Source organism: Leptidea sinapis, chromosome 29 (genome assembly GCF_905404315.1).
Source record: "Leptidea sinapis chromosome 29, ilLepSina1.1, whole genome shotgun sequence".
NCBI classification, from domain to species: domain Eukaryota; kingdom Metazoa; phylum Arthropoda; class Insecta; order Lepidoptera; family Pieridae; genus Leptidea; species Leptidea sinapis.
Genome location: NC_066293.1, coordinates 6,268,501 through 6,292,829, shown reverse-complemented (window position 1 = coordinate 6,292,829; position 24,329 = coordinate 6,268,501). Strand labels below are relative to the sequence as shown.

Here is a 24,329-nt window from a genome sequence, read left to right as displayed (position 1 = left end):
GGGTCCCGGCTAGATGATGGGTACCACAACGGCGCCTATTTCTGCCGTGAAGTAGTAATGTGTAAGGGTCCCGGCTAGATTATGGGTACCACAACGGCGCCTATTTCTGCCGTGCAGTAGTAATGTGTAAGGGTGCCGGCTAGATTATGGGTACCACAACGGCGCCTATTTCTGCCGTGCAGTAGTAATGTGTAAGGGTGCCGGCTAGATTATGGGTACCACAACGGCGCCTATTTCTGCCGTGCAGTAGTAATGTGTAAGGGTCCCGGCTAGATGATGGGTACCACAACGGCGCCTATTTCTGCCGTGAAGTAGTAATGTGTAAGGGTCCCGGCTAGATTATGGGTACCACAACGGCGCCTATTTCTGCCGTGCAGTAGTAATGTGTAAGGGTCCCGGCTAGATTATGGGTACCACAACGGCGCCTATTTCGGCCGTGCAGCAGTAATGTGTAAGCATTATTGTGTTTCGGTCTGAAGGGCGCCATAGCTAGTGAAATTACTGGACAAATGAGACTTAACATCTTGTGACATGTTTGTGTTGTGACTAATTGTTTATTTAGTTTTGTGATGTTTATCTTGTGACTTGTGTTGTTCAAGGTGACAAGCGCATTTGTAGTGCCGCTCAGAATATTTGGGTTTTTCAAGAATCCTGAGTAACACGTACTGCATTGTAATGGGCAGGGCCTATCAGTTACCATCAATTGAACGTCCTGCTCGTCTCGTCCTTTATTTTCATAAATCAAAATCATAAATCTCAAATTTGTGTTGTGCCTTTCTTCAACACACATGTCTAAAACATTTATAGCCATTTCATGTGCTAGGCGAAGAATAAAAACTCGTTTCAATCAGGCATTATTAAAATGAAAAATTGTGTGTGTCAGTTCCAACGCACGACTGGAGTTTACTCCTTAAGAACGATTGTCTTTGAACAGGTACTAAACAAAATCAAGTCCGATGGAGTCGGTTACAAACAGACATACAAGCAGAAGCTAATAAAAGCGTATTCATTAAAATATGTCAGGAAATGCCCAAACACAACTCCTGTTAAAAGCGAAAAACCCAATTTTAAAAGGTCCATCAAGGATGTTACATTTTTGCACACCCTAATAGGTATATTATAATACATGCGTAAGCTATCACGCAGTTTACTGTGTATGCTCGTTACACACAAGTATATACACACACACACACACAACTGAAAAATGAATGATGCGCACCAAAAACGTTACTATCCCATTTGATGAGTAGGTTTTACTCTCCATATTTTTCTCATACCGGGCGCCTTATATGAAAATCGTATACACGGGGGGTCCAAATTTCAGTATTAACGCGATAATACGGTAAGCGTATGATAAGCGACGACTACAGTGTAGGTACGCGAGGAGAGGCGTGCGGAAAGCGGGGGGAAATGATCCATTGATGCATTTAACTCGCGCGCTAACTGTATATGTGTTTGCTCGTTCATGACTCGGTAACAAAGACTTACTGCGTGAAGAGTTGACAGTGGCGGAACAGGTCGACCATGGCCGCGGCGATGATGCCGTCCACGTTGAGGATCAGGTTGGGCTTCTTCCGGGTGGTGATGGCCTCCACGTCGAGAGCATACCGCGTCACGGGCCACGCGGGCCAGCGAGCCGTCACGTACGCCTTGAGCTCGCGCACCCGCGAGTCGGGATTGTTGATAGACTTCACCCTGGAACATTTACATCCATTTGTTACGTTTTTAAAGTGATAACCCTCACTTCTAGGATTAATTTTAAAAATTATGTTTTTCAAATTTTATTTATGTATTTACGTCCATTGAAAAGATCTGCACCTTTAGGCTCTTTGTATCCCTTAGTTGCCTCTTACAACATCCGCGGGAGATGGTGAGGTGCTATTCTCGTCCCAAATACCACAGTGTCTGAACACGTTTCCCTGCCCGATCGAATCAGATGTGGAAATCCGTAGGAGAACCAAAGTTACCGACATACCCCAAATTATTGCCAAAGTGAAGTGGCACATAACTCGTCGACCGACGTCGTCAGGAATGGAATACGTTGGATGAGGGCAGCGCAGGACCAATCGTCGTGGATATCTTACTGCGAGATCTGGGTGTTATCCTTGATTCAAAGCTTACCTTTGTACCACACATTGATAACATTAAAAAAGCGTACAAAAAATAAGAATATATATTGAGAACAGGAAAGCCATTTAAAAACACACAAACTCATAAAATTTTTTTTTAATACTTTCGTAAGAAGTAATTTAGAATTTGCATCCGCTGTTTGGAACCCGTTTTTCAAAATTCATGTTGATCGAATTGATAGGTTCCAAAAGAAATTTACGAGGACCTCAGATTATAAAACCGGTAATATATACATTGATTATGACATATCGGCAAACAGACATAGAATTGAAGATCTTGAGAAACGACGTCATTTTATTGATTCTTTTATTTTATACAAAATAACTAATAATGCTATGGATTGTCCCTCGTTCTTACAATGTATAAACATAAAAATATCTCGTCCTCAAAAACACACATGTCATTCAAACGAATTATTTCATGTAAATTCTTGTTCTAGTTGTTATGTAGAAAATAGTTTCGCGCGCGTAAATTTTACAATAATAATTTTCACCATGATTATAGTGTATATAGCTTCCTGTTCCAGTTTTCCAAAATTTAAAAAACAAATTAAAATAATTTTATTTAAATTCTTTAAGGTTTTGTATGCTCTTTTAAAGTTTTTCTAATATGTTTCTTTAATTATATTCGCTATTAAACCTGTTAATTAAGAAAACTCGTAAATCATTTGTAAGACTGCCTGTTTCTGAATAAATAAATAAAAAAAATATCTTTGGTGGAGACCTTTGTCCAACAGCGGACGGCTGATAATGAAGCCACGTGATTAAAAATAAAACCAATGTGTGGTCGCGGCATTATAGTCTCGCCAGTGTCAGCGACGGTATGTTGTTTTAAGATTCTTCAATCTCAAATAGTCCTCAGCTAATGTTTCCATACCTGTGTCCAATACCCATGATGAGTTCTCCCTTGGCCCTCTTCTCGTTGACGAACTCCTGAGGGTGCTGCCCACGGTCGTACGCCGCGCTGAAGTCCTGCGCCGCCCGGTCCAAAGCTCCGCCGAACCGGTCACCCTGACGAAAACAAAACCTTCATCATAACCTTGTATTACAACCACATGATTAAACAGTACTCAGGTATTTAATTTTAGTCATTCGTTATTTTTTTATGGAAAATGAGGACATCCGAGCGGACGGGTCACCTGGTGTTAAGTGATCACCGCCGCCCACATTCTCTTGCAACACCTGAGTAATCACAGGAGCGTTGTCGGGCTTTAAGGAAGGTGTACGTGCTTTTTTTTAAAAGCACGTACACCTTCCTTAAAATAATTAATATAAATATATAATATAAATAATATAATAATATATATATAATATAAATAATAATAATTTAATAATTTAAAATTAAAATTTCATTTAATTTAAAAATAAATAATTATATTATTAAAAAATAAAATTTATATATAAAATTCACTTATTAATCGAAAAGAACTTCGTTCCATCCGTGTGTCCCTTGACACCTCTCAACTTTTTTTAATTAATTTTACTAACTTAGTTTACTTTAGAATCAACTGTTTTAATTTAAGTTTAAAACCTTATTATTATAATATATAATAATAATAAAAAATAAAGCTTTTTTATTATTACTATAATCCCTTATTTCTAGTGTTTTAATAATGAAAATCACTAATTAGAGCAAAAACGTGCCGATTTATGTGAAGGTACTAAATTAAATTTCCATAAAAGTACAGACAATGAACAGTCATAATATTTATTTCTGTAAATATTTCTTTGAGTGACTATAACTATGCCGTATAGCACGAACAGCTCCCTTTTGACAGTTGACAGTGACAGTAGACAGTGACAGCTGCCACAGACTCACAATAGTCAGCAAGCCGGAGACAACGGAGGAGATGAGGTCCTTGCCCGCGCGCGCAGTCACCATCGTGTTGTGGGCTCCGGACACGGCGGGCCCGTGGTCTGCGGTCACTATCAGCACCAGCTCGAAGAACTTGCACGCCCACTCCGGGAGCTCGCGTTGGAACCTTCACATTAAACAAGATTATGACAAGGACGCTCCTTTGCACAGGAAGCCGGCTGGATTATGGGAACCACGACGGTGTCTATTTCTGCCGTGAAGCAGTAATGTGTAAGCATTATTGTGTTTCGGTCTGAAGGGCGCTGTAGCTAGTGAAATTACTGGGAAAATGCGTTTTACCATCTTGTGTCTCAAGGTGACGAGCGCAATTGGACGAAGTTCCGGAAAAACGTTCCAAGCCACAAACTCAACATTTTAAGGAATTCGTTAATAAAGATAGACCATACATGTGGGTTGGTCTACTAAGTCATGATGTCATTTACAACAGTGGCAGTAGGGCTGCCATTTTTGTCAGTCCATTAATATGATTCACCTCACCAGTTTTGTATTATTAACTCAATTTCGACATGATTGTGGTGTGGAACGTTTTTCTGGAATTACGTCCAATTGTAGTGCCAGTGGTTTTTCAAGAATCCTGAGCAGCACTGCATTGTAATGATTAGGGCGTATCAATTACCATCAGCTGAACGTCCTGCTCGTCTAGTCCCTTATTTTCATAAAAAAATGACATCACAAGTTCTCATTATTACAAAGCAACAGGTCCTATATTCATTACGCACTCTAGTCAAATCTGAACCTTAATAGTCAGCAAAAAGGATGACATTACGATGATATTTTTTTAGAGGTTATAGAGACGAAAGCATATTAGTTGGCATATTCTTGCGCTCTTGATTTGAAACGCTGAGATAATTTTTTTGTTCGGTTAAACTGCGAAAACTACTGAATCAATCGGTTTGAGAAGAGTTTTCCTTCAGTTGTGATTCGACTGCGCTTTCTTTGCAGCGCCACGCAATGTGTCCAGTGCAAAAATTCCAAATAACAGCATATCAAAACTGAAAAAGGATGGATTGTCGTATTTCAGGTAATTGCCTCTTTAAACTAATAAAATCTTATAACTAACTTGACGTTTTTAACCATTTTGCTATATAGATACATTTCAATTGCTAAAACATAATGTTCTTGCTTCGTGTTCGCGTCCGAACATCTTACTACCGTAAACAATAGACTTGAACATTATTGTCACGAAATGAATTAATGTTATCTGTATTTAAGTTAATCTGTATGTATGATGTACAACGTAGCTCGGACAATTTTTAACGACCTTTTAATAGGCGATTGGGAGTTTAGTTGTTTATTGTACGTTAGTGATGAAAATTGTTATCTAATTTGGCATTTTTATCAATAAAATTTATTGAAGTAGGCATTACTTAGCGGAAATCCATAATTATACAAATGATTTGAGTTTTCTTTACTGTTAATTCCGCCGGTATTTGTCTTTAAACAATTGGACACGTGTTTCGCCTCTACACGAGGCAGTCTCGTGCCAGATTTTGGCGAGACAACACGTCCTGAGGATGCCTCGTGTAGAAGCGAAACACGTGTCGAATTGTTTAAAGACAAATCCTGGCGGAATTAACACTAAAGAAAACTCAAATCAATTGTATTTTTATCAATTCCCAAATTGAGCCCAATAATACAACAGTACTGACCACAGCAGGCTGATGGTACCACCGACTCCCAACTGCCTCTCCAGCACCTGGCTGATGGGCACCCCGCAGTAGCTCAACTCCTGGCCTCGTTCGTCACAGATCGTGCTCACGAACGCGGCCGGCTTGCGGATCAGACCCAATTTCTGAAATCAACAACAACCTAAGTTATTAAATCGTAACATTTACGGATATTTTAGAAAATCTATTGCTATCAATCTACAAAAATATGTCGCCCGCGTCCCCCTGACCATAAAAGATGATTCCTCGACCCCGCTCAAGGTACGTGCCCTACTCCAATCCATCCATCCAGCAACAAAAGTTGCGCCCATTCACGAGCAATCTGGACCAGCCATCGCCTCCCTCGAACATATTTTGGGGCAGGGAACGACCCGCCCCACGTTGCCGCCAGAAGCAGTGACATTTAAGCGATAACTTACTTCGAACTTCCTCCGACGTAATAAGTATAGTATAAATAAATAGTTATTTTGCGAGACTTACTCTTGCCCAGTCATAATCCATGGGCACCTTTGGGGGTTCCACTTCTTCCTTTTCGATGATCTTGCCTTCCTTTACCAGCTTCTTATATACCTGTTAGGAAAATAAAAACAAAATTCTAATTATTTAATATAACATGTGGTATTACCGGCCGCGATGGCAAGCGTCCTGATGGAATGACCCTGGTGACTTGAGCACGGGGAAAGGCGCTGGTGTGGGACGCGACTAGCGTCGACACTCAGGCTCCTTCTCATGTCCAAGTTACGTCAGTTGGTGCTGGGGCTACTGCTTCGACTGGCAAAGACAGCAAGCGTCGCAAATATGTCGGTCTCAACTCTCAGTCATACATCTTTGTGCCGTTCTGTGTCGAGACAGGCGCGGAGAATGTACAAAGTACTATCTACGCACCTTAATAAGGCTACTGGAAACCCAAGCGCTGGCAGCTATTTCGGTCAACGGATCAGCCTAGCTATCCAACGCGGTAATGCTGCCAGTATTCTTAGTACACTTCCCCGTAAGGATAGTTTTAATTAAAAGTAATGACAGTATTATAAACATAGTTATGAGATATTTTCTTTTAATAAATAGTGACAAAACTCAAATGAACATAGTAAATAATCCATTTAAGTTAGTGTAGGTCAACTGTTGTTTTTCCACTGACACCTACATATCTGTCTCGCCATGTAGTAGCAAAAAAATGTGCAAGGGTTTTCACAAACAATATGTTATGTTTTTAAAGTGATAACCCTCACTTCTAGGATTAATACACAAATAAAATTTTGATAACAAAATTTTATGAATTATGGGATTCGAACCCACGACCTCCGGCGTTCCGTGCCGGTGCTCTAACCAACTGAGCTAACCGTTCGCGTACCGCCTCGTTATAAAATTCTGTTTGCTTTGTTCAACTCTCAGGTTGTGGCTTTCACAAACACTTGCTATAATGTTTCCATGTTTTTGGGCACGAATTTCTTTTCGTACCGTACGGGTTTAGCGAATGGGGTAAATAAAGAAAATTCATTAGAATACAGAAGCACGCTAAGTTTCTTGAACCCGTTCTTCTCAGGTCTGAGGCAGTCTATTTTGAATGGGTGGTAGTTTTTCAAGTTCAATAAGTGATTTTGAATAAAATTCTCCAAAAGTTGTGAGTTTTCTTGAATCAATATCTCCTCAGGATGCCTCGTGTAGAGGCGACAAATCTTAGCGGAATTCACACTCAAGAAAACTCACAACTTTTGGCGAATTATTAATTTCCGTAAAATAACGACTAATTCAATAAACCATATTATACCTTTTGAAGCAAAATGTTGAGTAAAGTAGGAAATTCACGACATAAATCCGAAGATTTTTACCCTTCATATTATGTCGTAATAATGTATGTTATAAGGGACGCCAATAACTGGCTTCCATAATGATAATTTTCGTGGCATACACATTATATATTTCATATTGAAATGTTGACACATTAGATTAAATTAAATTGACTTTAAGATATATTAATTCTAGTCTTTAAATAATGACATTAAAAATAATAATTTAAATTTAAATTTACCTAAAATATAGAGTTTATTAATGTTAAATCAATTATATTAATAACTAGGATTTTGTAATGAAACGAAAAATGAATTAATCTATATATATAAAAATGAATTACTGTTCGTGTCTCGCTAAAACTCGAGAACGGCTAGACCGATTTGGCAAATTTAGGTCTTGAATTATTTGTGGAAGTCCAGAGAAGGTTTAAAAGGTGAATAAATAGGAAAATGCTGCTAAATTAAATAAAAACAACAAATTTGTTTTTCTTTTGATGTGTCCATACATAATTTCTATGAGAGAATTTATTGACGCACAGTTTGACAGTTCTGCTGTGAAACAATTTCATTACGACAGCAGGGTGCATATTTTACGAAGTAATTTTTGATGTTATGATATATTATTGACAAATTCATATAAAAACATTATTTTATTTATTATATACATAACAACGTCTGTCGGATCAACTAGTAGTTAATAATAATTTTGCATGCCACAAATGGCCGATAACATTGATACATTAAAACTATTTACAACCATTGTTACATGTTTTCTAGCAAAATAAAGGATTTATTTATTTAAATTGAGCACTGAAATTTTGTACAAAAATTGCCAGTTGTAGAGACTGCCAATAGAAGTGAAAAGTCAGAACTAAAAGTTGTGTAAAAGTATTAAAAGTTTAAATATCATAATGTTTAAAAACAATTAAAGTATTAATTTCAACTTATTTCTATAATATATTAATCTATTTCAACAATGCACAGTATATACACATTGAACTTAACACTAAATCTATTCAAATTTCACTTATAAGATATACACAGCACTAATGTTGCACAATACGTCAGCTGTATAGCTACAGATATACTGCTATAAGCATTTCGGTGACGCGAATGCATAGGATTGTCCTCCACCAAAAAGTGCCCAACGCAGGTAGAGAAGTTTTCACTTCAAAAATTTTATCGATGTAAACAAAGGAGACGTGATAAGGGTATGTTTGTAAGTAGTTGTAAATCAATTCATACCTCTCTTATGGAATCACCGAGAGAGTCGAACGAATCTGGTACTGTGACACCGTACGCTCGCAGTGCCGCGTTCTTGGACACTGCCTTCTCCAGGGCAGAGCCTGCGAGCGACCCGGCGTGACCGAACTGAACCTCCGCAGTAAACATATCTGAAACATTATTGTCTTTCATTTATATCAACACCCAGAATTAAACATACTTATAAGAAAGAATTTATACGGAGGTCACGTCGAACGTAGAATATTCGCAAAAGTAAAAATCCATTTCTAGATGGATGAAATCCAGCGTCCTATCGTATATGTTTTTTTTATGGAATAGGAGGACAAACGAGCCCCTGGTGTTAAGTGATCACCGCCGCCCACATACTCTTGCAACACCAGAGGAATCACAAGAGCGTTGCCGGCTTTTATGGAAGGTGTACGCGCTTTTTTTGAAGGTACCCATGTCGTATCGTCCCGGAAACACCGCACAAGGAAGCTCATTCCACAGCTTAGTAGTACGAGGAAGAAAGCTCCTTGAAAACCGCACTGTTGAGGACCGCCACACATCCAGACGGTGAGGATGATATCCTAACTTGTGGCGTGTCGTGCGAAGGTGGAATTCGGCGGCAGGAAATAGGTTAAACAGCTCTTCGGAACACTCCCCGTGATAAATGCGGTAGAAGATGTAGACTGCAGATGTCTTCCAAATATTGATATGACCTTCAACGTCCTTGAACTGTGTACGCGTGATTCCCACGTGAATCATATAATCGGAAAAATAATACTAGCCTTTTGTTTTTTTCTATAAGATTAGGAAGATCTTTTATGTAGACAAGGAAGAGGTCCGGTCCTAGAATAGACCCTTGTGGTACCCCCTATTCTGAGAGGAGTCCCAGAAGATCCCAACCATTCACATTAACCTTCTGAATTCTATTTTTGATTTTGAATTTTCTGAGTCAACCATGAGCGTATGGTACCGAAAAAAGGAATCATTATTCATATGTATGTAAAATGATATTCGGGTATACAGAAATCATCCGTGGGCAAGACACACATCATCCATAACTCATCAAACGCATAACACGGTCATAATTAATGTTATAATCGACTGGTACCAATAAGCCTTACGACATTCATGGTTTAGCAAACATTGTCACTTAATACACAAATATAATTTGAAAAACAAAACTTTATGAACGATGCGGGATTCGAACCCAAGACCTCAGGCGTTCCGTGCCGGTGCTCTAACCAACTGAGCTAACCGTTCGAGTACCGCCTCGTCATAAAATTCTGTTTGCTTTGTTCAACTCTCAGGCTTCATCTACAGGATCCACTTTACAGTTGATACCTGCTCAATCCCAATATTTGCATATTAGGAAATTGACTTCAGATCATGAGACTTGAGCACCGGCACGGAACGCCGGAGGTCGTGGGTTTGAATCCTGCATAGTTCATAAAGTGTTGTTTTTCAAATTTTATTTGTGTATTAATCCTAGAAGTGAGGGTTATCACTTTAAAAACATAACATATTGTCACTTAAGGTATTGTCAAACATAAATGCAAACCGAACCGAATAGTAGAATGCCAGCTACTACAACTATCTCGCTCTCGCCTCGTCCTGTCGTGACACATCTTTCGGTTCGCCACGTATTCGGTTTTCGTTCTCTTTTCTATGTGACTAGATTCAAACGATACTATACATAACAACATGAAAATGCTTCGACACGCTTTCGGTTCGCTGTCTGTTTGACAATAACTTTATAATGTGTGTGTGTGTGTGTGTGTGTGTGTGTGTGTGTGTGTGTGTGTGTGTGTGTGTGTGTGTGTGTGTGTGTGTGTGTGTGTGTGTGTGTGTGTGTGTGTGTGAGCAAACATTTACTTGATGAATGTGGCTATACCTTGTTTGGGGCAAGATCATTTGTTTAAAAGGGTGTCAATATTATTATTAATAATATATAGTATATATGAATACAAAGAACATATTGTTTTCTTTATGGCCATCATTACCAGACCAGCTGTTACTTACCGGAACAGGTTCCGATGCACCAGGCGACCATGGGCTTGGTGATGAGGCCATCCCGGATAGCGCGACACACGTGGTACTCCTCCACTCCCCCGACCTCACCCAGCAGCACCAGCATCTTCACGTTGGGGTCCGCTTCGAACCTGATGATAAACAGAAATGATTACAGGAGCTCGTTAAAATTTGTCCATCTTCGAGCAACTTTATTTTTTTATAGTTTTATGAAAATAAGGGACGAGACGAGCAGGACGTTCAGCCGATGGTTATTGACACGTCCTGCCCATTACAATGCAGTGCCGCTCAGGATTCTTGAAAAACCAAAAATTCTGGGCTGCACTACAACTGAGCTCGTCACCTTAAGACATAAGATGTTAATTCTCATTGCCCCAGTAATTTCACTATCGGCGCCCTTCAAACCGAAACACAATAATGCTTACACATTATTGCTTCATGGCAGAAAAAGAAGTAAGCCATTCCAAAAAGTGGCTGTGCCAGGCAAGAAAGTTCTCGCATAACGCGGTTAGGATTCTGTTGTATAGATTTTTTTTTAATACATTTACTGCAGTAGCCTTTACAAATTTCATGAGTACAGTCTGCCAAACTTGACGGCAGCTGCTCTCGTGCAAAGATAATACTAACAATAATAACTATACTAGTTACAATAAAACTAACTTTACAGTATTAACCTAAAACTACTATTACACCTAATGTAAAGCATTAAACTTATTTCGTATTTGTAAATTAACACGGCATAGTAAAGTTAAAATTATAAATTAAATATTAAATGAACTTATATTAAATACATTTCATGGGCACAGTGATTTTTAGAGGAAACATCTTTTCGCAAATCCTGCGGCAGTTCATTTATGACAGTGGGTACTATCCAGCGATTTTCTCTTTTATGTTGCTCAAAGTTGTTTTTAATTTTGGGGATAGCTTATTTGTATTTCTTTGACAAAAGAGTTGGGAATGTAGTTGTTGATTTATCCATGTGTACGGGCTGCGACTCGGCGTTGATCGCTACGACACAGCTGACAATAGATCAGTGTGTTACCGACTTGTTAGTTTCACTGACGTAAGTTCGTGCGCTCTCCCGTTACTTGACAAATACTCGACAGATGTATAACATCATAATTTTCAAACTATAACAGCTTCTGTCATCATCACAAGAGTATCATTGTATCTGTGTGTGTATTGTGAGTGTGAGTGTATGTATGTATGTATGGCATGCTCACCTCAGCAGGTGATCAATGAAGGTGCTGCCCGGGTATCTGTCGCCTCCGATTGCCACGCCCTCACATACACCATCCGCGTGCTTGGACAGGATATTGTTCAGCTCATTACTCATACCACCAGACCGGGACACATAAGCCACGCTACAAAAAAATGTTTAAATTATCTAATTAATCGGCATAAATCATTTACACATAACTAACCGGTTAAATTATCTCCGGTCCTGAGGTCGATGACGTCACATAGTCGCCTTGGTACGGTGTGCAAAACAAGCATCATATTAATCTATTTAAAAAAAGATAGATTGATGTAAAGGTGATGTGTTGTGATACTGATAATTATTATAATAATGAAAAATCAATGTGTGCACGCCATCTACACAATGAGGTGGTAACTAAGGGAACAGTACGACTACTACGAGTGCGATGCAAGAAACTACAATAAAACCACACTAAGCGAGCTCACTCTCTTCAAGAACTCAAAGCGCAAACACAGATTAAATACCTAGTACTGAATTATTAAGCATATTTAAGTCACTTTTATAAAATAACTAGCTGACCCGGCAAACGTTGTTTTGCCATATAAAGTATAATTCACGCGATAGTTTTATAAGTAATAAAATATTGCCTATATTATAGCCTGTACATCATTTTGTTCTATTGTCAATAGTTTTTGCAGCGCACGCAAAAATAGGTTTTCGATTTTACACATTGTGTTACAAAATAGCAATTTTATTACGGATCCCTAATTTTGAAAAAAAAAAACATAGCCTATAGCCTTCCTCGATAAATGGACTACCCAACACTGAAAGAATCATTCAAATCGGACCAGTAGTACCAGAGATTAGCGCGTTCAAACAAACAAACAAACACTGCAGCTTTATAATATTAGTATAGATAAATATTTGTACAGTTCAAGTTCAGTTGTTCAATAAATTATTTATTGAAGTCAAAGACAGGCAGATCCCTAACAGCGCCATTAGCGCCAACACAATCAAAGTATCTGGGTTTAGTAAAAAAAACAGACTGTACTTTTATATAGAGACATCGAAAATCAGAAACAAAATAGTTATTACAGAGCAGTGTGTAATGAAACTGCAAACCGTACTGACGCAACAGGACTTCCCTTTAAGTTCGCAGAACCTGTGTTAGGGAAGACCGCTCTTTCCAACGGATAAGAATGCTTACACATTTAACAGAAACATAAATTATACTTAAATAAACCAAATCTTAAGCATAAAATATAGAAACTAAAATTGTTTTCAATATTGAAGGTAGATTAATATTTGCGTGGCTCACACTAAACTTGTAAATAATATACCTACATAAAAACACTTGTCATCGTCTCAAGAATGTGCGACCACTATAACTATGAACTAAGGTAATTTGTAGTTTTACGAATATTTATTTAATAGTAAAATGTTCAAAGTACGATATTTAACATAGTAGATTCTTAATCTTTTTATGGAATAGGAGGACAAACGAGCGTACGGGTCACCTGCTGTTAAGTGATCACCGCCGCCCATACTCTCTTGCAACACCAGAGGAATCACAGGAGCGTTGCCGGCCTTTAAGGAAGGTGTACGCGCTTTTTTTGAAGGTATCCATGTCGTATCGTCCCGGAAACACCGCACAAGGAAGTTCATTCCACAGCTTTGTAGTACGTGGAAGAAAGCTCCTTGTAAACCGCACTGTGGAGGACCACCACACATCCAGATGGTGAGGATGATATCCTAACTTATGGCGTGTCGTGCGAAGGTGGGATTCGGCGGCAGGAATTAGGTAAAACAGCTCTTCGGAACACTCCCCGTGATAAATGAACAAAATATATATAATACGAAATGCCAAAACATTGACTTCTTTTAAGGCGAGCCTTCAAAGGCACATACTCAATAATTATGAAATGTTTCAATAACATATGTAGGTTGTTTTATGTCTTATCTGTTTGCCTAACATTGAATTGCATTCTGTACCCACCATAATCATTGTTTTACTTTACTTTGTAAAATATTAATTTCTCATGTAAGTGACAATAGGTCTTAATGAGAATAAAGTTATTTAAACCTAAATGCGGTAGAAGACACACAATGAAGCGACGTCACTACGCAACGCCAAGTGATCCAGCCGTTCACAGAGCACTGGGTCCCCGACTCTATACTAATCATGAAGCAATTCAAAATATGTCCTATGAAGATACAGAAAAATTACTAAAAGTATTAAAATAAACACTATCTATATTTTGTTTGTATTAGCTAGTATTCGTTAAATAGAAGACATTGTTTACTTATATACTTAACCTGTAGATTAATTAACACCTTTTTACTTAATTAAGTTCCTCTTTAATGTGATTATTTAGTTTTAATATCAGCTCTTTACGCCTGAAACACAGGATTGCCTAGTTCAGGCACAGTGTTTTTAAGTAAGACTTGTATTCTTATTTTATAATTTTTTTTATAAATAAATTGAAATTGAATTGGAATAAATGGAGTTTTTTTTAGATTTTATATATATTGAATATCTCAAGAGTACTTACCTCCCCGGCCTGTACAGTTTGCTGTCTATGATATTGTCGATCATGCCCGCAGTGTTCCCAATCTTAAAACTGCCCGGTTTTATACCGCCAACCGTTGCCGGCCCAATTATGTTCACCTAAAAGAAATAGTTTTAAAGTGAAACTTCTTTAAATACTAATTAAAGGGTTAAATTTTAACAAGGATTAAACTCAATAATTCTAATATTAGTGACATAAATGTGGGACATTTTTGTCCAAGAAGTGGGCGAAAGCTATTGTGACCGCTTGTGAGAGAGTGAGAAAGGGACAAAGTAGCATGAAGCGAGAGTGAGAGTAGATAGATTCAAATTCAAATATTTTTATTCAAAATAGGATGTGAAAAAAAAACTACAACCCATTCCAAAATGAATGCCTCAGGCCTGAGAAGAATGGGCGCAACAAACTCAGCGGGCTTTTTTTTTTCATCAAAAATATGTTTTACAATTAAAGAAACATTTACAAAGTAACATTGTACAATTAAACTTATTATTTAATAGCCTGAGGGCGGTCGCTCCATTCCCAATCTGTGGTATCATTAAGTCATTTATGTTATAGTAACCTTTACCACACAAACGTTTTTTAACAATTCTTTTGAATAACGTAATACTTTTGTTTTGAACATTTTCTGGGATCTTGTTGTAATAGCATATACATCTCCCCACAAAAGACTTACTAACTCGACTTAGCCGAGTAGTAGGCATCATCAGTTTATGTCTGTTCTGGGTGTTAACATTATGGTTATGACAGTTTCTGGCAAATTCACTTATGTGCCTATGAACATACATTACATTATCAAGAATATATTGAGAAGCAACAGTAAAGATGTTAATTTCTTTGAACTTTGCTCTCAATGATTCTCTATTTATTCCTTTGAAGATTAGGATATTTTAATATTTACAAATAACATGTGATCATATAATATAAACTAAATATATTTTAATAATTCACATAAATTATTTTTAATAATAATAAACTTCAAATTATTTTTAATTTTCAGATAAGACCGACATTTAAAAGTAAGTTTGCTAAAGTAGTTACACTTCTGACAATTGTACTTTTTTCAAATCAATTCTAAATATTTTATTGTAAATAAATAAGTTTAAAAAAAAAATTAGCAGAAAGAATACAGATAAAACAAATATTAGTATAACTATTCACCAGTGGGAGGCTCCTTTGCACAGGATGCCGGCTCGATTATGTGTACCACAACGGCGCCTATTACTGCCGTGAAGCAGTAATGTATAAGCATTAATGTGTTACGATCTGTAGGGCGCCGTAGCTAGTGAAATTACTTGTTATTAAGTCTCAAGGTTACGAGCACAATTGTAATTTCACTGAGAATATTTGAATCCTGAGCGGTACTGCATTGTAATGGGCAGTGCGTATCAATTACTGAAAAACTGAGCTGGACTTTCTGCGCATCTCATCCCTTACTGACATAAAAAATTTTATGTCCCTAGGAGTTACTTAGAAAATGGCCCTTCACAGATCAACTGTTTAGTATGTCTATTCAGAACATAAGGAATATAAGAATTATTATTAACTCACTCCTCTGATATCGGCTAATTTGATAATTTTCCTGGTCATGTTCTCTGGTATACCCTCGGCAATAATAACAATCGTGTGTATTTGTGGGTGTTGCATGGCCTGAAACACAAAATGAAAACAAAAATACATCCACGCTTTTATACAACTCATTTATTCAATCATTTCAGCCGGAGGACATCCACTGCTGGACAAAGGCCTACAAAAAAATCTATACTAATATTATAAAGCTGCAGTGTTTGTTTGATTGTTTGAACGCGCTAATCTCTGGTACTACTGGTCCGATTTGAATGATTCTCTCAGTGTTGGGTAGTCCATTTATCGAGGAAGGCTATAGGCTATGTTTTTTTTTTCAAAATTAGGGATCCGTAATAAAATTGCTATTTTGTAACACAAGGTGTAAAATCGAAAACCTATTTTTGCGTGCGCTGCAAAAACTATTGACAATAGAACAAAATGATGTACAGGCTATAATATAGGCAATATTTTATTACTTATAAAACTGTCGCGTGAATTATACTTTATATGGCAAAACAACGTTTGCCGGGTCAGCTAGTATATTGACTAAAGCCGAATGGTTAGTGACAATCCTTACGGGGAATATAGAAGCTCACTCAATTAATTAGTGGAATATAGAGTTGCACTTAATTAATTTATTAAATAGTAACTGAGCGATCAAAGTGAACATTCAGTGCGAACTGTATTCGATATCATTCGAGAATAATACTTATGTGGAATATAGAGTTCGACTTAATTAATTAATTGATTAAATAGTAACTGAGCGATCAAAGTGAACATTCAGTGCGATTCAACTATAAGTGTGTTTTTAGTAAATTTATTTAAGTAGGCGTTACTTTGCGGATAACCATAATTATCCAAATGTTTTGAGTTTCCTTTAGTGTTAATTCCGCCAATATTTATCTTTTACACAATTCGACACGTGTTTCGCCTCAACACGAGGCATCCTCAGGTAATGTTGGCTCGCCAAAATCTGGCACGAGACTGAATCAAATGAGCCGGCAACCGCTCCTTTATACCCCCGTCCCATGAAATGACGCGCTGTGATTGGTCGGCTGTTGTGACGTATTACCCCCGGAAGAGATACGTAACATTTGGGATCAAATTCAAAACCTTTGTGTTATTTTTAGTAATAATTTAATGCCAGAATTATTCTCGACTTTTCCGAACCCTGTTAGTCACGATTAGTGATGGGCCGAACATGGGTTTCATCGAATACGAACATTCGGCCGAATATTCGGTAAAACTTTAACCGAACCGATTCGGTCGGACATTTTGAATTATCTTAAATAATTATATGAAATGTCATATGTGACTTATATCTCAGTAGACTATAATTAAGTTCCTAACTCTTAATGTGTAGATTAAGTGATTGATCTCTTAAATTACAACCTGAAAAGTGCAAACAAATTACTTAGTTTCTTTATAAAGAACTATATTGGTTGAATAGGATAGCTTTAAAAGTTTAATATCAATAAATATATTTTGCGACTCTATGCTGAGTAGAAACTAGAAAAAAATATCATTCATAATCTACTAAGGTGTTGTGATTTGATTAAGCTATTCTAAGACTGATCGAAATAAATATCTTGTTTATTTTCCTTCAATTAAGACCTGATTATAATAAATTATTCTAAAGAGTTTACACAGCAGCCTAATCCCAAAACAGCTAGATTACAGATACCTATATTTTGGATTAAGCTATTATCTTTTTATTCAACCTACTTTAATTGAAAATAAAGCTTCAGTGACGACAAAAACAGAAAACTATACTCTAAAATACTTACCTCATTACACTGTACACTCAAATCATGATAATACACGGGTCAATAACAGTAAAAACTTTGAGTATCACTTTGCCGAATATTAGGTGATTAAGCCGAATATTCGGCCGAATACCGAATATAAAACGAATATTCGGCCCATCTCTAGTCACGATGCTTAGCAGTAATAAATATAATAAAATCTTATGTGGCATAAGTGGTATTTGTCGTTAATTTACATCAGGTTACATTGTTTGTTTTCACCGTAGTACTTATTCGCTTAATGAATAATTAAAAATAATATACCTGCATTGTGCTGTCAAAAGCGGACCTCAACGATGCAAAGTTGACAAGCACTGTCGCCTCTTGGTATTTTCGCATTGCCACATCCATGTCACTGAACACTGAAATATTCATTTATAAGTACATGATATTATGGTTTAAGATATGAGTTTTAAAGTTAAACAGACCGAAAGTTGTATCGCGCCAGAACAAACCGATAGCGGGCGGGCGAGGCGAGGCGTGAGCGAGATAGTTGTATTTTTTTTTATGAAAATGTATGACCGACGTCAAACAGAGAGTGAATGCGAGACGCGGTACTTCATTTTCGCTTGTCAGCTTGAGACTTCATTTGCCCAGTAATTTCACTAGCTACGGCTCTCTTCAGACCGAAATACAATATATTTTTTTTTATGCCAATACGGAACGAGACGAGCAGAACGTTCAATTGATGGTAATTAATTACACCCTGCCCATTACAATGCAGTGCCTTTCAGGATTCTTGAAAAACCCAAAAACTGAGCGGCACTACAATTGCGCTCGTCACCTTGAGACATAAGATGTTAAATCTCATTTGCCCAGTAATTACACTAGCTACGGCGCCCTTCAGACCGAAACACAGTAATGCTTACACATTACTGCTTCACGGCAGAAATAGGCGCCGTTGTGGTACCCATAATCTAGCCGGCATCCTGTGCAAAGGAGCCTCCCACTGGTGAAATAATGCTGACACATTACTACTTCTCGCGAGAGAAACCCCTAAAATAGCCGGCATCCTGTACAAAGGACCCCGGCACTGGTATTGAAAATAATGCATGCGTTGTATAGGGACTCAGAAATTAAAATAAATATTTAGCAATTAATTAGGTTTGTTTATATTTTCCTTTGGAGCATTTTGCTTAAAACTATTAATAATAAATAAAAAAAAACTTTATTTTATTTTGATAACCGAAGCAATACGAGGGCGGTTGTAGTTTGAAATTAAAAAGTGAAATTACTGGGCAAATGAGATCTCACATTTTATGTCTCAATGTGGCGAACACAATATTCAAATTCAAAATGTTTGGGTTTTTCAAGAATCCTGAGCGGCACTGCATTGTAATGGGCAGGGCGTATCAATGACTATCAGCTGAAAGTCATGCTTGTCTCGTCCCTTATTACCATAAAAAAAATTCAAATAACCCTTAACTAACTGTACGTATCTTTCAACCCTGCTGATAAGACCGTGTGGCCTAATGGATAAGGCGTCGGACTTCGGATCCGAAGATTGCAGGTTCGAGTCCTGTCACGGTCGACAGAACTATTTTATTTTTAAAATTTTCTATCATACTTTTTATCGACAGAAATATTTTATTTTGAAAAATTTCTATCTCACTTTTTATATTGAAACTAGCTGACCCAGCAAACGTTGTACCTATTGCCGATATTAAAATCGCGATACAAAAGTAACTGTTGATCGTAGATGGGTGAAAATTTGAAGTTGTACGTATTTTTTAATGCTGACTCATAATCAAACAAATTTAAAAAAAATGACATATAAAATTAAAAAAAAACATTTGGCGTGGGCCACCCTTAACATTTAGGGGGATGAAAAATAGATTTTGTCCGATTCTCAGACCTACCCAATATGCACTCAAAATTTCATGAGAATCGGTCAAGCCGATTCGAAGGAGTTAAACTACAAACACCGCGATATGAGAACTTTATATCTAATATATAAAATTCTCGTGTCAAGGTGTGCGGGGCGAGAGAGAGGTCGTGGGTTCGAATCCCACATCGTTCATAAAAATTTGTTTTTCAAATTTTATTTGAGTATCAATGTAAGATATTGAATCTGGGCAGAAATCAATAGTGCTCGTTTGGAAGATTAGGCTACTTATAAATTAATATCACAAGCATAGAAAGGGGGCCTTGAGGCTGATGAAACGCCTCTTCATCTACTCTGCGATTGCGGCCCACTAATGCATAAGCTTTGTTACCAGTGGGAGGCTCCTTTGCACAGAATGCCGGCTAAATCATGGGTACCAACCACAACGGCACCTATTTCTGCCATGAATCAGTAATGTCGTAGCTAGTGTAATTACTGAGCAAATGAGACTTAACATCTTATGTCTCAAGGTGACGCGCGCAGTTGTAGTGCCGCTCAGAATTTTAGGGGTTTTTCAAGAATCCTGAGCGGCACTGCATTGTAATGGGTAGGGAGTATCAATTTCCATAAGCTGAACGTCCTGCTCGTCTTGTCCCTTAATAGCATAGAAAAAAGCGTAACACCATCCTTGGTGACTACACCTTGATACCAGACGGTGTTTGTAATACTCGCTTCAAGAAGATATTGCGGTTCATAAACGCGACAGGGCTTGAGAACGAGCTATAAGAATGAGTGCCGAACACAATAGTCCAATTGTAGATAAATCGAAGCAAAAAGCAGAATAATTCTATAGCTGTCTTAAAAATTAATGGGAAAAAGAGCCAAACTCCTCCGAAGCGGCTTAACCGATTTATATTAAATCTTCAACATCTTTATATTTCATACCACTAAATGATAAGGGTGACCTAGCCCTTTTGTTTTTAATTTTTATGACATTTTTTTATTATGATTCAGCATTAAAAATACATTCAAACACAAATAAAATTTGAAAAACAAAATTTTATGAACGATGCGGGATTCGAACCCACGACCTCCGGCGTTCCGTGCCGGTGCTCTAAACCACTGAGCTAACCGTTCTGAATTTTATTTGTGTATTAATCCTAGGAGTGAGGGTTGTCACTTTAAAAACATAACAAATTGAATACATTCAAATTTTGTATCGCGATTTTTATAGTATTCTGTTCCATCCACAGACCCGAAATAGCGTTTAAAAATTGTAAAACGATAAATTTTCATGTATAGTTTAAAATTTTAATTTACTCGTATCTCACTTTTTTCTTTTTACACTTAACTAAATAATGTTAATAATGTTAAACTTACCAGGTATAAACACCTCCTTATTCCCGAAGTAGTACTTCTGTTTGTGGTCGGCTGTGAACGGGTATACTATAGCGACGACCGACGGCTCTGCTCGTCGAGAAATGTAGTCGAAATCCAGCATACCCTGTGAAAAATTTACACAGTCTTTAGAAATGCTAAATAACAGACACATAAAAAGGCATAAAAGGCATTTATTTTCTCAAAATTGATTCCTTTAGAATTATTTTTGATGATTTTCTAACTACTAGATACTACTACCGCTTCGGAAACAAATGACGCTCCAAAAAGTCTCCCAGCATTCTTTTTTTGCGCTCTTTTCAATAAAAATATTAAATATTGTACAGTCATTTCTATCGCTATAAAATAATCACAATCTAGTGCCAGGCTGTCCGATTATTACAACTCTTTAATCCTTAAAACAATTAAAGATCAAACACCTGGTCACCGAGAACTCTCCCCAAGGTCGTAGGTGACATCAGTTTTTTTTTTTATAACAATAAGTGACGAGACGAGCAGGACGTTCAGCTGATGGTTATTGATACGCCCTGCCCATTACAATGCAATCCAGCCAAATTCTGATCGGCACTACAACTGCATTCATCACCTTGAGACATAAGATATTAAGTCACATTTGCCCAGTAATTACACTAGGTATGGTGCCCTTTAAACCGAAACACAATAATGCTTACACATTACTGCTTCAACAGAAAAAGGCGTCGTTGTGGTGCTCATAATCTAGCCGGCATCCTGTACAACGGACCCTCCCATGGTAAATGACCTTAGTCGCCTCTCAAGGGTGTCGGCCCTTGGGCCTGGGACTTCCCAATTTATTTTATGCCCCGGGGAAGCACAGCGAAAATACAGGTGTGATAAACTACCTTGAGGAGTTAGGATTTCAAGATTAGCAGTCCACCCACCAGGCAAAATAGGTGTGATTAGAAAGTAGCCTGTCGACTTCAGCAGCAAAAACACATTTAACCAGTTGGAGGCTCTTTGCACAGGATGTCCTACTCCTGCCGTGAAGCAGTAATGTGTAAGCATTACTGTAATTCGGTCTGAAGTTCGCCGTAGCTAGTGGAATTACTGGGCAAATGAGACTTAACATGAATTCGTTCAAGAAGAAGTTCAGAATTTTTGGGGTTTTTCAATAATACTGAGCGACACTGCATTGTAATGGGCAGGGCGTATCAATTACCATCAGCTGAACGCCTTGCTCGTCTCGACCCTTATTTTGATATTGTCCTCACCTGTACAGCTCTGTTCTGCATCCCCCAGACGATAGCCTTCGTCCTATCCGTGAACAGAGGTCTGGCTGTAGATATCTGCTGGCCCAAGTCCATCCTTGTGCTGGCTTGGGAGCAGACCAGGTCTAACAGAGAGTTTGTCAACTCTGGCAGTTCCACCTTTAGCTCCGGCTAAAATATAAAAAAAATTTGAAAATGTTTTGCAAATTAGTTTATACTTAGAGCATTGACATTCTATACACATATAAGGACATATCAGGGGGGTGCAACTTCCCTTCATTGGCACATGAAAAAAAATTGCATTGAAAGTGCTGCCACCTATTCTATTAGGTACTTCACCATATGGCGATAATTTAACATACATGATAGATTGATTAGATGGAGCTAGTGATAGCAAAAAACTCACTTAATTTACTTATTAAAACAAGACTCGACTATCGTTTTGAAATCATTGAATGCCTCTCCTTATTGAAAGTTGACTGCTGAACTCAATAAACGAATAATAATTTCCACCCACACAAAACAAACATCAATATTCAATATGCATTCAATACGGTCTACAACAATAGTAAAAACTATAAACATAATTAGCGCCATCTAGCGACGGTACTCTAAGAACGTAAAAATAACGCAGCGCCATCTCTTGGCCTGGGTAGTGAGTACACTGATTTTACAAAATAAAAACATTAGTTTGAACATCTATCTCTAGTATATAGTGTATTATCTATGGACATATCATTCGCAGTCTGATAGCGGAACGGCAAAAGTGTGTATAAAGACAATATTAGCACACTTTTCGTGTCGAGTCGTGTGTCAACTGTCACTGTCCGAATCGAACCTGAACTGAATAAATTTTTTACATTGCTGATTATTGACCAATAATATTGTAACCAACTGTAGTAAATGCAACGGCAATGTATGGTGTAATTTATGGCATGTTCCATATTTCAGCCTTGTTTTTATGCGACGTGATTTGTATATATGTATAGAACATCATTGACTTAGAGATTGTTTGAAAATCACGCGAAGTTTTTAGTGAATTTAAAAAATTTTGACATTCATAAGTGTCATTTCCTTGATTTCTTTTTTTAGTTTATTGGCCAATACAGAATAAATACATAACATTTTTATGAAATAAGTACCACGAAAACCTCACGGATTTATCTGGGTACCTTAGAGCCATTCATTTTTAATTTTCAGTTTATTTTTAAAACCTATTCTATACCAACCTATATAAGTATCTTTTAAAGCTTTTCGTGGTATTTATGTACATTTCTTGTAGCTCTTTGGGCAGTTCGTTAGTATAATCTACATCTACATGAATAAGTGATTTTGATTTGATTTAATATATATACTGCCGGCTTACCCCTGGTTTTGGCTTCGGCAGCTGTTTGGGCGCGTAGTCCAGTTGGTGATCGGCTGGGATGGGATGCTGTCCCAATGCCAACCCCACTATGGCGGTCATATTCGCTTCGGGACCAAACACGTACATCGGGATACGCAGCCGATGCCCTACTTCTCGCATCTGGCTGTAAGCACATGTACAAATTTAATTTGTTTCTAAATTTGACACACATCTAATGCTCTCAGTCTAAGAAACGTTACCTCTAACTCAAACGTCTGTATAGCATGTCTTACAAAAATAATGTTCCTGTTATTCACACCGCTCGTATGTTGAATCTAAAGTGCATCATAAAGGCGTGTGCACACTCATCGCGAGCCCCTCGGCGAACAAATATAACTCCTGTTACTCACACCGCTCGAATGTCCCACCTCAAGTGTATCATACAGGCGTGTGCACACTCACGCAAGCCCTTCTGATACTCTGGCCCCTCGTCGATCAAATATAACTCCTGTTACTCACACCGCTCGTATGTCCCACCTAAAGTGTATCATAAAGGCGTGTGCACACTCACGCAAGCCCTCCTGATACTCTGGCCCCTCGTCGAACAAATATAATCCCTGTTACTCACACCGCTCGTATGTCTCACCTAAAGTTTGTCATATAGGCGTGTGCA

The 24,329-nt window shown here is 37.7% G+C and overlaps 1 protein-coding gene and 1 non-coding gene across 3 annotated transcripts in view; one reads left to right on the top strand and one right to left on the bottom strand.

The window, feature by feature from the left end:
* The window catches only part of LOC126973453 (ATP-citrate synthase), a 96,202-nt gene that overhangs the window by 3,792 nt on the left and 68,081 nt on the right, over positions 1–24,329 (bottom strand). For both annotated transcript variants that reach the window (XM_050820717.1, XM_050820716.1), the window contains exons 10-23: positions 23,678–23,840; positions 22,315–22,482; positions 21,068–21,191; positions 18,127–18,224; positions 16,043–16,141; positions 14,477–14,592; positions 11,947–12,087; positions 10,715–10,854; positions 8,708–8,856; positions 6,153–6,242; positions 5,655–5,797; positions 3,949–4,111; positions 3,007–3,140; positions 1,489–1,695 (exon numbers count right to left, since the gene is read on the bottom strand). In XM_050820717.1, the coding sequence (XP_050676674.1) occupies positions 1,489–1,695; positions 3,007–3,140; positions 3,949–4,111; positions 5,655–5,797; positions 6,153–6,242; positions 8,708–8,856; positions 10,715–10,854; positions 11,947–12,087; positions 14,477–14,592; positions 16,043–16,141; positions 18,127–18,224; positions 21,068–21,191; positions 22,315–22,482; positions 23,678–23,840 (1,935 nt within the window). The remainder of the gene's footprint in view (positions 1–1,488; positions 1,696–3,006; positions 3,141–3,948; positions 4,112–5,654; positions 5,798–6,152; positions 6,243–8,707; positions 8,857–10,714; positions 10,855–11,946; positions 12,088–14,476; positions 14,593–16,042; positions 16,142–18,126; positions 18,225–21,067; positions 21,192–22,314; positions 22,483–23,677; positions 23,841–24,329) is intronic.
* On the top strand, positions 19,321–19,393 carry Trnar-ucg (transfer RNA arginine (anticodon UCG)). Its single transcript has one exon. It is a non-coding gene; the product is annotated as a tRNA-Arg (tRNA).